The sequence below is a fragment of the Vombatus ursinus genome, unplaced genomic scaffold (genome assembly GCF_900497805.2).
Source record: "Vombatus ursinus unplaced genomic scaffold, bare-nosed wombat genome assembly UNPS02014959.1, whole genome shotgun sequence".
Classification (NCBI taxonomy): Eukaryota; Metazoa; Chordata; class Mammalia; order Diprotodontia; family Vombatidae; genus Vombatus; species Vombatus ursinus.
In genome coordinates, this window is record NW_020954737.1 from 1,350,326 (window position 1) to 1,363,275 (window position 12,950).

Sequence of the window (12,950 nt, forward strand, 5' to 3'; positions counted from 1 at the left end):
ACATGTCAGGTAACTTTTTAAGGAATTTTGCTACTATTACTATTAGTTTTATTCATTTATTAAGCTGGATATTGGCCATTTATATTTGATATCACTTGGTTAACAGCTGAAGGATTGCAAAATAAACAGTATTTCTACAAAAACTCAGAATTTTAACATCACTAATTCAGATTGGTTTAGTCACAATTAATTTGAATGTGAAAACTTAATATACTTAATTCTATTCCACCTAATATTACTCAATTTAATTCAACAAATATTTATTAAGTGCCTATTACTTACAAAATACTGTGCTAGGCACTAAAGCTCCAAAGGTGAAAAATAATAATCCCTACCTCCAAAAAGGTAAACCTATAATCTTATAAGAGCAAGTGATTCATGTATTATAATTATTTGTGTACAAGTTAGGAAATGACAAAGCACCCAGGCAAAGTCAAAGAGAATGACTTAAGCTTTATGAAAGAAGCAATTGCTTCTAGATTGTGTGGTTAGAGGAGAAGACTACTGAGTAAAGGCACCAGAGAAGAGATGACATCTGAGCCAGGTGTTAACGACAAAGAAGTTCAACAGGAGATCAGAGGGGCGTGTTTCAAGAATTAGAAAACAGTATGTGCAAAGGTACAGAAACAAGGAAAAATGAGCTAGAGTAAAGCTGTGTCAATGTAAGTAATAAAAACTGTATGTACATTTTTCAAGTGCTGTGCATATAACTTGTAACCTAAGATTTCTTCACATTAGAGTAAAATAATTCTTATTATTCACTGACTGTGTGGTGTTTCCATATACTTAACTGTTTAATTGCAATGCTTTGCACTCTCTATGAAGAAAGGATTGTTGAGCAAAATAGCATAAATAATCTTGTAAGTCTCCCTGACAAAGCCTCTCCTGATGCCACCAATCAATCTTCCCCAAGTCAGACCTAAAAGTTCTTAGTTTACAACTCTCTTATATACTTATGTATTGTATAATAGTATTTGTATATGTATCACTTTGCCCATTAGATTCCACCTAGTAAGACACTTGGGATTTCCCCTAGTGTCTAACACAATACACAGGCTCTTAATGATTGTTGAACTGAACCAAAAAACCACCCTTCCATCATTCCTTGAGTCTTATCACCCTGCTGATTTTTGCCAATAGAAAAGATAAAGAACCTGAGAAGTAAGTACTAGGAACTGGAACTACTCCATAATTACTTTTCCTTTCCACCAGAAAACAATGGGAACACATGTGTTTATTTTCATAATGAGCTCACCTAACAAGTCCATCTTATTTTCCTCTATTAGGCGATTGACCAGACCATTGGCTCTCTCAATTGTGCAGACAGCAATATCCAAAGCAGAAAAACGGACCGCTGGAGAGCAGCTGCCCATGTAGCCTTCCACCAGCAATCCCACTTCTTGAAACAGGCTCTAAATAACCAAAGAAAATTCTTGAATTACTTGAATTGCAATTTACGCCATAAATTAAACAGTTTGTACAAGCACTTGTAAAAGCAGAGATATTAAAACTTTGAAGGTCACTTACCACTGATATCCATCTTATAAACCAGAGCCTATTCAGTTCAACTCAGAATTATGTGCTAAAATATAGAAATTCTAGAGCTGAGTACATATTCTCCTTTAAGACAGGAAGAGGTATTCCACTATACTTTTAAGGATTCATGATTTCATCAGAGTGCGTACTACCTCTAAGATACAGATAGCCAGTTGCTGTAACTGGAGAAAAGTCGTCACTTTGTATCCAACCTTCTGGTAATAAGCCCACTCCTAACTTATCTAAGCTAGTCCTAAGAGGACAGACCTGGTCCATACTTGAGGTCTTTCTGGCTTGTTAAGATGTAACAGGGCAGAGATGTTATTTGTTGGCAGTCTTTAAAATACAGAATCACCTCTACTGGAAAATGAGACATCAAAGTAAGCAATGAAGCAATTTACAAAACAGGTCAGAAAACTTTCAAGTACTATTTTAACGACAATGATTCTAAGCAATTCTAAGACACAGTTGTCTTCAGAAATCAAAAATACAGGAAAACTGCCTTAAACTATAGCATTATTAATTCCCTAAACCAAGCAAAATCATGCCTATAGTTTCAATATAATGCGAGAAAAAAATAATTTGTTCGAGGAATTTAGACTCTCCCATTGTTTCAATCATAAACTAATTCTCATAATTTTATATAGTGTCCCAAAAGTTTTAGCGCAGTTTTGAGCTATTATATAAAACGAATGAAAAAGCAAAATCTTTCCATTGTAGCAGACTTTGAAGTTAACCTTTAATGCACAGTGTCCACAACAAGGATGCTTTCATCATTTTCTTCACTTTGGACTTTGCACTAATTTGAGAGAATTCTGTTTAAGTTACTAGCATTTAAGCCCAGACTTGTTGATTCTTTTACCTCCAAAATAACTATTTAAAAGTGTTATGGTCTATGAAGCATGACTTAAAGCTTTAAGACTACCTCAGAAGAAATGTCATGTACAAAGTCTGGGATCAGATTTATTTTCACACACACACACACACACACACACACACCCATGTCTGGCCAATATGTGAGCAGTGAATTCCTGTTTGAGATGGTGGATGGTGCAAAAAAAAAAACATTCCCTGTCTTAAATAAAAACTATGTCCTGTTAATTAGCAATAGTAAAATTGGTTAATTTATGTATGTGCCCTACCCTGCCAACCAGAACGAAGTACTATTCAGTAAATAAGCATTTATTAAGTGCCTAGTATACAACGGGCACTGTGCTAGGCACTGGAGGACACAAAGACAAAAACAAAACAATTCCTGCCTTCAGGGAGCTTACATTCTCCTGGGGGTGTTAGACATGAATATGTACACAGATAAGTGAACATAAAACATAGCCCAAATAGACATAATGCCTACAAACCTGGGGCATCAAATGCTCAGTGGGTTTTCCATCTTCCTTTCCAAAAATATACTCAGGAACCCTACAATTCCTATAGCTCCATACCTTAAGAAAGAAAGAAGTACTTACCTGTTACTTTTTTCCTGCCTACAAACATTCCCACGTCTCCATATCCTTTTAAAAAAAAAAAAACCTTCACTTGATTGGCATCCCTTCAAACTATGATTCTATATCTCTCTTGCCTTTCAGAGCTAAATTCACAGAAAAAGGTTGTCTATACCCAATGGTTCTACTTCCACACTTCCCACTTTTTTCCACACCTTAAAATCTGTCTTCCTACACTACCTTCTGTCTCCAAGGTTACAAATGGTCTCTTAACTGCAAATTTAATGGACATTTCTCAGTCTTATCCTACTTGACCTCCCTGTAACTTTTGACACTGCTGTACCCCTCCCCCCATCCTGAATACTCTCTGCTAGTTTTCCTCCTCCCTGTTCTCCTCGTTCCCAGTCTTCATTGAAATAACATTCATGTCCCGGCCTCTAACCTTGTTTATCTTGCAAATCTCTGTCCTGGGCTTTCTTTTCTTTACACAGACCCTCTCTCAGTGATCCCATCAGCTCCCATCAGGTTCAATCACCATCTCCACGTAAATGATTTCCAAATATATAACACCCAATTCTGACTCCTAGTGTCACATCACCAAACTGTCTACTAGATGCCTCCTTCTCAATAACTCATAAACATCCAAAACGAAAATCATTCTTTTACTGTCTAAACATGATCTTTCTCCAAGCTTCCCTATTTTAAATTATGGCACCATCATCCTTCCAGTCATTCCGTGTAGCAAACGGAGTAATCTTCAATTAATTCCATTCCCTCAGCCCTCATATACAATCATCAAGTCTTGCCAATTCTGCCTCAAGAATATCTCCTGCATCCACTATCTTCTCTTCTCTATTCATTGGTTAACCATCTCCATGGAGCTACCTAAATAATATTCCTTTTAAGCACAGGTTTAACCATGACACTTCACTGCTCAAAATCCTCAGTGGATCCCTATTACCTGTAAGATAAAATATGAACTCCCATGATTATAATTTAACACCCTTCACAATCTGGTTCTCACCTACCTTCCCTGCCTTATTTCATACTACTCCCTTTAATGAATGATACATTCTAGTCAAAGTGGACTACAATAGCCATTTCTGAAATTCAAAACCTGATCTTCTACATCTGTACATAAATCATTCTTATACCTGGAATGCACTTCCACTCACCTCCTTATGGTGTCTTTAGCTTCCTTCAAGGTTCAACTCAGGAAAATAGGCAGTCTTTTCTGATCTTCCAGTTATCAGTACTCTGTCCCTCAAATTATATTGTATTATTTATGTATATATGATGTAGCCCCTCACCCAAAAGAATATAAAGGCATTTGAGGGCAGGTGCTATTTCATTTTTGTCTCTGTATCCCCAGTATTTAGTACTAGTACCTAGCAAATAGTAAACATTCAATAAGTATCTGTTGAACTTAACTTACATAATTCTTTTGAAATTCCCTCTTTTAAATGGTGACATTCTAAAAGTATAATGTTATTATCATAAAATACCCATCTATTCACCTATTTCTGAAACTCACTTTAAAAGAAAGCTTAAAGTCAAGCCTCTAACAGTAGACTTTCCATTAATTTCAGTCAGAATATAAGTAATCTTAACTGTATGGTTATCTTACACTTACCTGAAGGTAATATTTTTTCTCTTTAGCCACTGAAACAAATGGCAGAATGAATAAAGCTTTCTTACGCATTTCCAAAACCCTCTTCAGAATCAGTAATTCAGCAACAAGGGTCTTTCCAGCACTTGTTGGAGCTAAAATAACGTGATTATTTTAAAAGTCACCACAAAATAAATAGCATTTAATACTTTTATTACACTTATCTTAAGCAAACCTTCAATAGCTCTTCAGGCTACAGCTAGCATCAGTAAATTTAAGGCAGTAATTTGAAACAATATGCTGAAATACTATTGATGATGAGGTAAGAATATGAAACCAAAAAGAGAAAAACCATGTACTAAAATATACTAAATAATAAGAAAAACCATGTACTAAAATACACTAAATAATAAGAATAATAAGAATACAGATATCTATCAAAAGTATACAATGGGCCTAGCAACTCACTAAAACACATTTTAAGACTTTAAAATATTTTATGTATAGTAAATTAAGCCATTCATCTTCAGGCCACCACATTGAAATGGTTAAATGAATCCCAGCTCCAAAAAAGGAAAACTGATATCAAATAATTTCCCATAGCTACGTAATAATTCATTAGAAGATAATTATATCTCCTCTGAAAATGTGTTTGAGAAAACACTCCAGCCTGCAGTTACTTAACATACTATTTTACATACCCATAACATCTTTAAAATAAGTTACACAGCAGTTATAGAAATCTGAGTACCTGAATAGACTAAGTTCCTTCCTTCCAGGACCTGTCCAAGCAAGAGACATTCTGCTTGCCATTCAAACATCTGAACTACACCAAAACTTTGATATTTCTCCAGAACTGCTTTGGGAAGCCCCCAGCTTGCCAGGAGTAACTTGTCTATATGGTTATCAGGAACTACCACTTGCTTGCATGGTCCTTTTAGGAAAAAAAAAAAAAACAAAAACAGTGATGAATGATGGAATAGAAGTTTCAAAGACATAGATTGTTAGAGCTCAAAGGAGTCATCAAATACAAAGTCTCTGACTGGCCCAAGTTCAGACTTTTCAACAGTGCCACATCTGGACCAGAACACAAGTCTCCTGTCTAGTGCTCTGTGGTACTTCTTATTGTGGTTGAGGATAATTAGAGACACTCACGTTTCTGAGAAATATAAAAGAAGACAGTGTCATGTGAAAGAGAAAGAAATTTGGAACCAGAGGATCTGCCTTCAAATCCTAGCTCTGATACTTACTACTCATGTGATATTGAGTAAGTCAGTTTCCTCGTCTCTAAATTAGGAGGTTGGATTAAATGACTTCTAAGTTCTCTTCTAGTTCTGGCATGTTAGTATCACAGATTTAGGACAAAGTGAGGCCTTAGAGATCAATGACTCCAAAACTGGAGTTTCTCTAGCATTTATTTGTATTATATTTATTATTCAGTATTTAACTATCTTGCATATATTTGTGTTTATTAACTTTATGTTTATGCTGTATATATATATATATTTTTTTATATACACTTGTTAATCCTCCCCCATTATGCAAACTCATTGGGAGCAAGGATTGTTTCTGTTCTTTGTACCTGTATCCCCAGGGCCAACCAAAGTGCCTGGAACAAAGCTGGGATGATGAATGGGCTTGGGTAAATTTTATAAAAAGAAAGGCTAAAGAACTAGAATGTTTAGTCTGGAAAAGAGAATATTTAGGTGGTAAGTACATGCTAACCCCCAAGAATGGAGATGTTGACCAGGGAAAATGGACATGTTGACCAGGGAGAATGGACTTGTTCTTTCTGGCCAGAGGAGTCAGTACTGGGAGCCATAAGAGGAAGTTATAAAGAGGTAAATTTCAGCTTCAAGCTAGGAAAAGCTTAACAATTAGGAGCTGTCCCAAAGTGATACGAGCTGCCCCTACAGCTAATGTGTTCTCCCTAATTATGGTCCTTCAAGCACAGCCTGGAGTACCACTTATAGATTATATCTACAGTGGGGATTCCTTTTGAGTATGGATTGGACTTGATGGAAGGGACTGAGGCCCCTTCCAACTATAGGACCTGAGAAACAAAACAAACAGAAAGGTTAACTGGCAGGCAGCTTGGAGTTCTGGACTTGGGATTAGGGAAGACCTGAGCTCCTGTCTCAGATGCTAGCTCTGTGACCTTAGGGCAAGTTACTTCTCAGTTTCCAAATGTGTAAAATAGGGATCATAATAGCACCTGGTCACAAGGTTGTCCTGAGGATCCAATAAGCTCTGCAAACCTTAAAACATTATATAAATGCCAGCTATGATTGCTATCATTAACTGGTCACTCACAGAGGAAGTGGCAGAGCCAAGATGCAAACCCAGGGCCTCTGCTCCAGATGCAGCACATTTCCCTGTGTATCACTGTTGTGCTTATGTCTTCCCATCCATAAAAAATGGATCTGAGAATTTTGCAGTAGACTATGAATTCTTAATTCTCAGAATAATGTTTTTAGATGCATCAAATAAAAATAAGTATTAGAGTGAAGCAAGCAGAGCCAAGAAAACAATGAACACAATGACAAGTTAAGGAAGAACCTTGAAACAATAAAAAGTGAATGTTGCAAAATTACAAGGAACAAGCCTGACATTAAAAAAAGAGATATGAAAAGACACCATTCCACTCCTTCGCAGAAGTGGGAGGTCCAAGGTTGTGGAACACTGCATATTTTCAGATTCTTTTCGGTGTATGGAACAGTTTTGCTGATTTTTTTTTTCTTCCCCCTTTTTTTTGTCCTTTAAAAAAGTTCTTGGGGCAGCTAGGTGGCGCAGTGGATAGAGCACTGGCCCTGAAGTCAAGAGGACCTGAGTTCAAATCCAGCCTCAGACCAAACACTTGACACTTACTAGCTGTGTGACCCTCGGCAAGTCACTTAACCCCGACTGCCTAAAAAAAAAAAATGCTTAGTTATATGAAATTGTTCTGTGAGAAGGGATTGGGGAAAGGATAGGGGAGAAATTTGGGCAATGTAAAAACAAAAGACAAATAAAAAATATTTTTCAAAAATGTGAATTTTGCAGAATACAAAGAACATGCATGGCAACAAAGAAGAGACAACAGAAGACACTCCCATTCTTCCCCCACAGCTACTTTGCAGGGGTAGAAAGCTCTGGGGTCTGGAACACAGCATGTATTTTTAATTTTTCTATGCCTACTTAGTTTTACAGACTTTTTTTCTTTTCTTTTAAAAAAAAATCTCATATAGCAGTTCCTTCTGTGGGGAAAAGAAATGGAAATTAGGATATGCCCATTAGTTGGGGAATGGCTGAACAAGTTATGGTATATGAATGTGATGAACACTATTCTGCTATAAGAAATAATGCAGGAGATAGTTGCAGAAAACACTTGGGAAGACTTACATGAGCTGATGCAAAATGAAGTAAGTGGAACCAAGAAAACAATTTATGCAACATAACAGCAATACTGTAAAAATAATCAACTTTGAAAGACTTAAAAATTCTGATCAAGACTATCACCTACCACAATGCCAAAGGACTCATGATGAAAAATACTATCTGTATATTCTTAATTCTGACAGAACTGACAGTGTATAAACTGAAGGATATTTTTTCTTTTTCTTCCCCTTCCCCCACCATGGCTAACGCATAAAAATGTTTTGTATGGCTTTATATTTCTAATGGATTTTGTACTTCTTGCCTTCCCAACAGCTGAGGGAGAGAATCTAAAACTAAAAATTAAATTAAATATTTTTTTTAAATTTTAGTTACATAGTGGACAGAGCACAGGCCCTGAAGTCAGGAGGATCTGAGCTCAAATCTGGCCTCAGACTAAACACCTGACACTTACTAGTTGTGTGACCCTGGGCAAGTCACTTACCCCAATTGCCTAACTAAAATGAATGAATGAATAGATAGATAAATAGATAAATAAATAAATGGATTTTAGTTACATAGCTGGGGGTGGGGGCCACTGGTAGGGACACTGAGAGAAATTTAAACATATAAAAAATGTATTTTTAAAAATAAAATGGGGGCAGCTAGGTGGTGCAGTGGATAGAGCCTGGCCCTGGAGTCAGGAGGACCTGAGTTCAAATGTGACCTCAGACACATAACACTCACTAGCTGTGTGACTCTGGAGAAGTCACTTAAACCCAACTGCCTCACCTAAAATAAAATAAAATGCATAGGATTACGAAGGAAAACAATTCCATTGAATACAGTCAAGTTAACAAGTGCTTGCTATGTTCCAAGCATTGTGATAATCATTTGGGAAAGGAGGAAAGGCAACCCAGTTATTAGTGTGTGTATGTTTTTTTTAAATAAGTTGAGGTGAAAAAGACAGGGGGAGAATGACAAAGTGGGGAAGGAGAAAGGGGAAAGAGAGGTGGAGGAGGAAGAGAGAGTGAAGGGCAGAAAAAGAAGGCGGGAGAGAGGAAGAGAAAAGGGAGAAGGAGGGGGAAGAGAAAGAGAGGGGGAGGGAAGGAAGGGGAGGAGGGAGACAGAGGGGGAAAGAGGAGGGAAGAGATAGAGAAAGAGAGAAGGGGGAGAAAGTGGGGAAGAGCAAAAAGAGGGGGGAGAAACAGAGGAGGAAGTAGAGAAAGGGGAGGAGGAGATAGAGAAACGGGGAGAGGAGGAAACAAGAAGGAAGAAAGAGAAAGGGAGAGGGAGTAGCAGAAGAGGGGAGACAGAGAGAAGAGGAAAGAGAGAGAGGGGAGGGTGGTAGGGAAACAGAGATGGGGGGAGAGAGACCCAGTCTCACAGAGGGAGAAAAAGGAGAGAAAGAGAGGGGAGAGAGGAGAGGAGAGAGCAAGTGTCAGAAAAGCCCTTCCACGTGTGTGATTGACATCCCGGGAGGAGCCGGCCCGCCGAGAACAGTAACTGACGTCCGCGGGGCTGGACGCGCGGCCGGACCCTCGGGCCGCTCCGCCCCCGCCCTCCCCGGGCCGCGGCCGCGCTACCTGGCGAGCCGAGGCTGCTCCTCCGCAGGCTACTCGCCAGGCCCGGGGGCGGGCTCAGCACGGGCCCCGCGGGCTCCCCCGGACTGACCCCAACACCTTCGCTCCTTCTGTCCCTTCTCCTGCCGCCGCTGCTGCTACCGCGTCCCAGGAAAGAGTCCGAGCCGGGCGACGACGAGCGCCGCCGCTTCCCGCTCCGACTCGTGAGCTTCATCGTCCCGGCTCCTCGTCAGCTCTGTGCCGGCTGCGGGAAGAGGAGACTCCCGGCTTCGGGCGCTGCAGCAGCCGCCATCTTCCCGCCAGCGGTTTCAAATCCAGGCCTCCCAGCCGGCCCCCGAACCATAGAGTTCAGCGGACGGAGTAACCTCAGAGACCATAGAGGAGACGCTCTTTTTGACTTGGGAGAGGACGAGAGGAGGTGGCTAGAGCGGCCTCTGAGCGTGGGTTTGTTTCACTGACGCCCGAGCGCCTCACTTCGCTTCCCTGACGTTACGTGAGTCGAGGGCAGGACCTGCAGTCTGGGTACCTAAATTCAAATCCGAGTTTAGACACCAGCTGACCCTAGGCAAGTGTTAACTGCCTCTGTTTCCTACTCCACCAAACGCCGTTGCACTTACCCCCAGGGTTGTTGTGAAGATAAAATTCTTGTGAAGCACTTTGCAAACCATAAAACGCTATTTAAAAGGTAGCTATTGTCATTCCCTTACTCAGCCCCCTGAGATGATTTTGCCGAGACTAGCTCTGCTGCCTTGGGAGCGCTGTGCAAGTAAGTCACTTAACCTCTGAAGCTGCCTCAGTTTCTTCATCTGTGAAAAATCACCTACTATGTGCCAGGCACTGTGCGAAGCGTTGTGGATACAAAAAGAGTGAAAAGACGGTACCTGCCTTTAAGAAGCTTAAAATCTAATGGGAGAGACAACATGCAAACAAATACATACAAAGTGAGAAATATACAAAACAAATAGGAAATAATTAAAAGAGGGCGCTGGAAAGGGGTTGGGGAAGGCTTCCTGTCGAAGGTGGGATTTTAGTTGGGACTTAAAGGAACGCAGGAGGGCAGGAGCCAAGGAGGGAGAGCTTCCCGGCTTGGGGCGTGGCCAGAGAAAATGCCCGAGCAGGCAGCAGCAAGATCATAGTACCCCAGGGTCTCCTCAAAAGGCCTTGGGTCGCTCCCTGCCCCCCTTTTCTCAGTTGAAACCTGGTTTGTCTTTAAAACTTAGAGAGTTTTAAGCAATTTGCCTCAGGCTTGTGTTAAGGTACTTGTCATTATCATAATTGCCCCCAGGAAAAACCAGTGACTAATCCCAGCCCTCCCAGGCCAGCTCCCTACTTTCCCTTAGGAGCACAGAAGAGTTAAACACCTCCGAATAACTTTTTAATCACAGTAACAAAGGGTTTATCAGTTGAGTTGATGAGACTCAAATGAGCCTCAGCCCAAGGAAATTGCAGGATGTTCAATCAAATTGAGAAAGTTTTCCTTTGTCTCCTCTGGGTATACTTAGTAGAGGTGTAGACCCCTGGATTTGAAGTCAGATTACCCAAAATCTAATCTTGATCCTTCTTACTACCTGTATGACCTTCGGAAAAATCACTTCATAATTTTTATAGCACCAAAATGTTTTCCTCAACACCACCAAATAGTGCAAGAATTGTTATCCCTATTTTACAGCTGAGGGAAATAAGGCCCTGAGAAGTGAATTGCCCATGATTCCATAACCAGTAAACCTCAGTTTTCCTGTCTGTAACTAACTGGGACATGCATCTTTAGACTGGGAAAAGGTTAGTCTAATGGAAAGGAGGAGGAGAACTGGCTGGATTGCTTTGGGAAAATTGCAAAGCTCTTTTACTGACCCCTACTTTCCCAGGCAATTAAAGGCCCCTCTTTTCAGTACAGGCAGTTTATTGTTGTTGCTCTATGCACTACTACCTCTGAAGAACTAAAGATTAGTTATCACCCATAGCAGGATGGAGAGGCAGTGGTGGATATGAACAGGCTACAAATGCATAACCAAGAAATAACTCTAAGCAAGAGTATTGGATAACATTAAGGAACTGTCACACAGGAAGAGGATTCCCTCAGGAGTAAAGGATGACAGGTGGACAGCCAGAGTTCTCCAATAGCACCCTATGAAAGAGGCCTCCAGTACATTCAGGGGACATCCTGTGGTAGACTTTTGGAAGAACCTAAGAGTTACACTGGATAGGGAGGCATTGATGGGTTGCATTGTTGGAAGGAACTCCCAAGTAGATGAGATTACAGATCTATTTGAGTATTCCCCAGTGCCTAGCACTGTGCTTGGCACACAGTGTTTGATAAATTCTTGTTGACATTCATTTTAAAAAAATTTTATACACTGGTTACACCCTATATACAAGGTGGTTGTGAGAGTACTTTCTCCTCACCTTACTAGAAGTAGTCTTCATTTCCTGCCTCACTGGCTCAGGATAAATCTAATCTAGTTTATCACCCCCCTTTCACCAGTGTTCAAGCCATGTGCTTCCTGTTCAGTATTCCTATCTTCATTGTCTTTTGGGTGTTCCAAAAGGTCTCAAGTTTTTGAAGTTTTTTTTTTTTCCCACTTGCCAGTGCTTAGCACACAGTAAGTGCTTAATAAATGCTTAATAAACTGACTTCTGCCTCTCATCTTCTGGGACATCTGGGCATGTAACTGGGGTCTACTTATTTGAAGAAGTAAGAGTGAAGGAGAGAGGAGCTGGCCAGTGTTATCTGTGACTGAGATGGATATTCAAATGGATTTATGACTGTGATTTTTTTTTTTTTTTTGTAATTGCCCCACTAGATGAGCTATCCTAGTGTGATGTTGGCCAACTACCCTAGTAGGTGTGAATTCCCAGGCCTTAAGTGTAACAGCTAGGTGGCGCAATGGATAGTGCCAGGCCTGGAGTCAATAAGACTAATGTTATCAAGTTCAAATTTGGTCTCAGACACTTGCTTAGCAGCTGTGTGACCCCGAGCAAGTCACTTAACACTGTTTACCTCAGTTTCCTCACCTGTCAGATGAGCTGGAGAAGGAAATGGCAAACTGTTCTAGTATCTTTGCCAAGAAAACTCCAAATGGGGTCACAAAAAGTCAGATACAACTGAAAAATGACTGAACAACATTGTAGATGCCTAGGGGATGGGGGCGTGTCATCTTTATGTTTACCTTTGCACCTATGTCCCAGGGCCTTTACCTGAGGAGGCATTCAGTAAATATAAATTGAATGAGGGCATCTAGGTGGTGCAGTGGTAGAGCTCTGCCTTGGAGTCAGGAGGACCTGAGTTCAAATCCAGCCTCAAGACACTTGACACTTAACTAGCTGTGTGACCTTGGGCAAGTCACTTAACCCTGATTGCCTAGCCCAAATATATATATCTATATATAGATATAGATATAGATATGTATATATATATCTATATATAGA

General features: G+C 40.2%; 1 protein-coding gene across 1 annotated transcript in view; it reads right to left on the reverse strand.

Annotated features, from left to right (window-relative positions):
• POLQ (DNA polymerase theta) overlaps positions 1-9,738 on the reverse strand; it is a 119,858-nt gene extending 110,120 nt beyond the window's left edge. Inside the window, exons 1-4 of the mRNA XM_027845167.1 lie at positions 9,528-9,738; positions 5,339-5,521; positions 4,612-4,742; positions 1,256-1,412 (exon numbers count right to left, since the gene is read on the reverse strand). Coding sequence (XP_027700968.1) covers positions 1,256-1,412; positions 4,612-4,742; positions 5,339-5,521; positions 9,528-9,738 — 682 coding nt within the window. The remainder of the gene's footprint in view (positions 1-1,255; positions 1,413-4,611; positions 4,743-5,338; positions 5,522-9,527) is intronic.
• Positions 9,739-12,950: the final 3,212 nt, after the last annotated feature.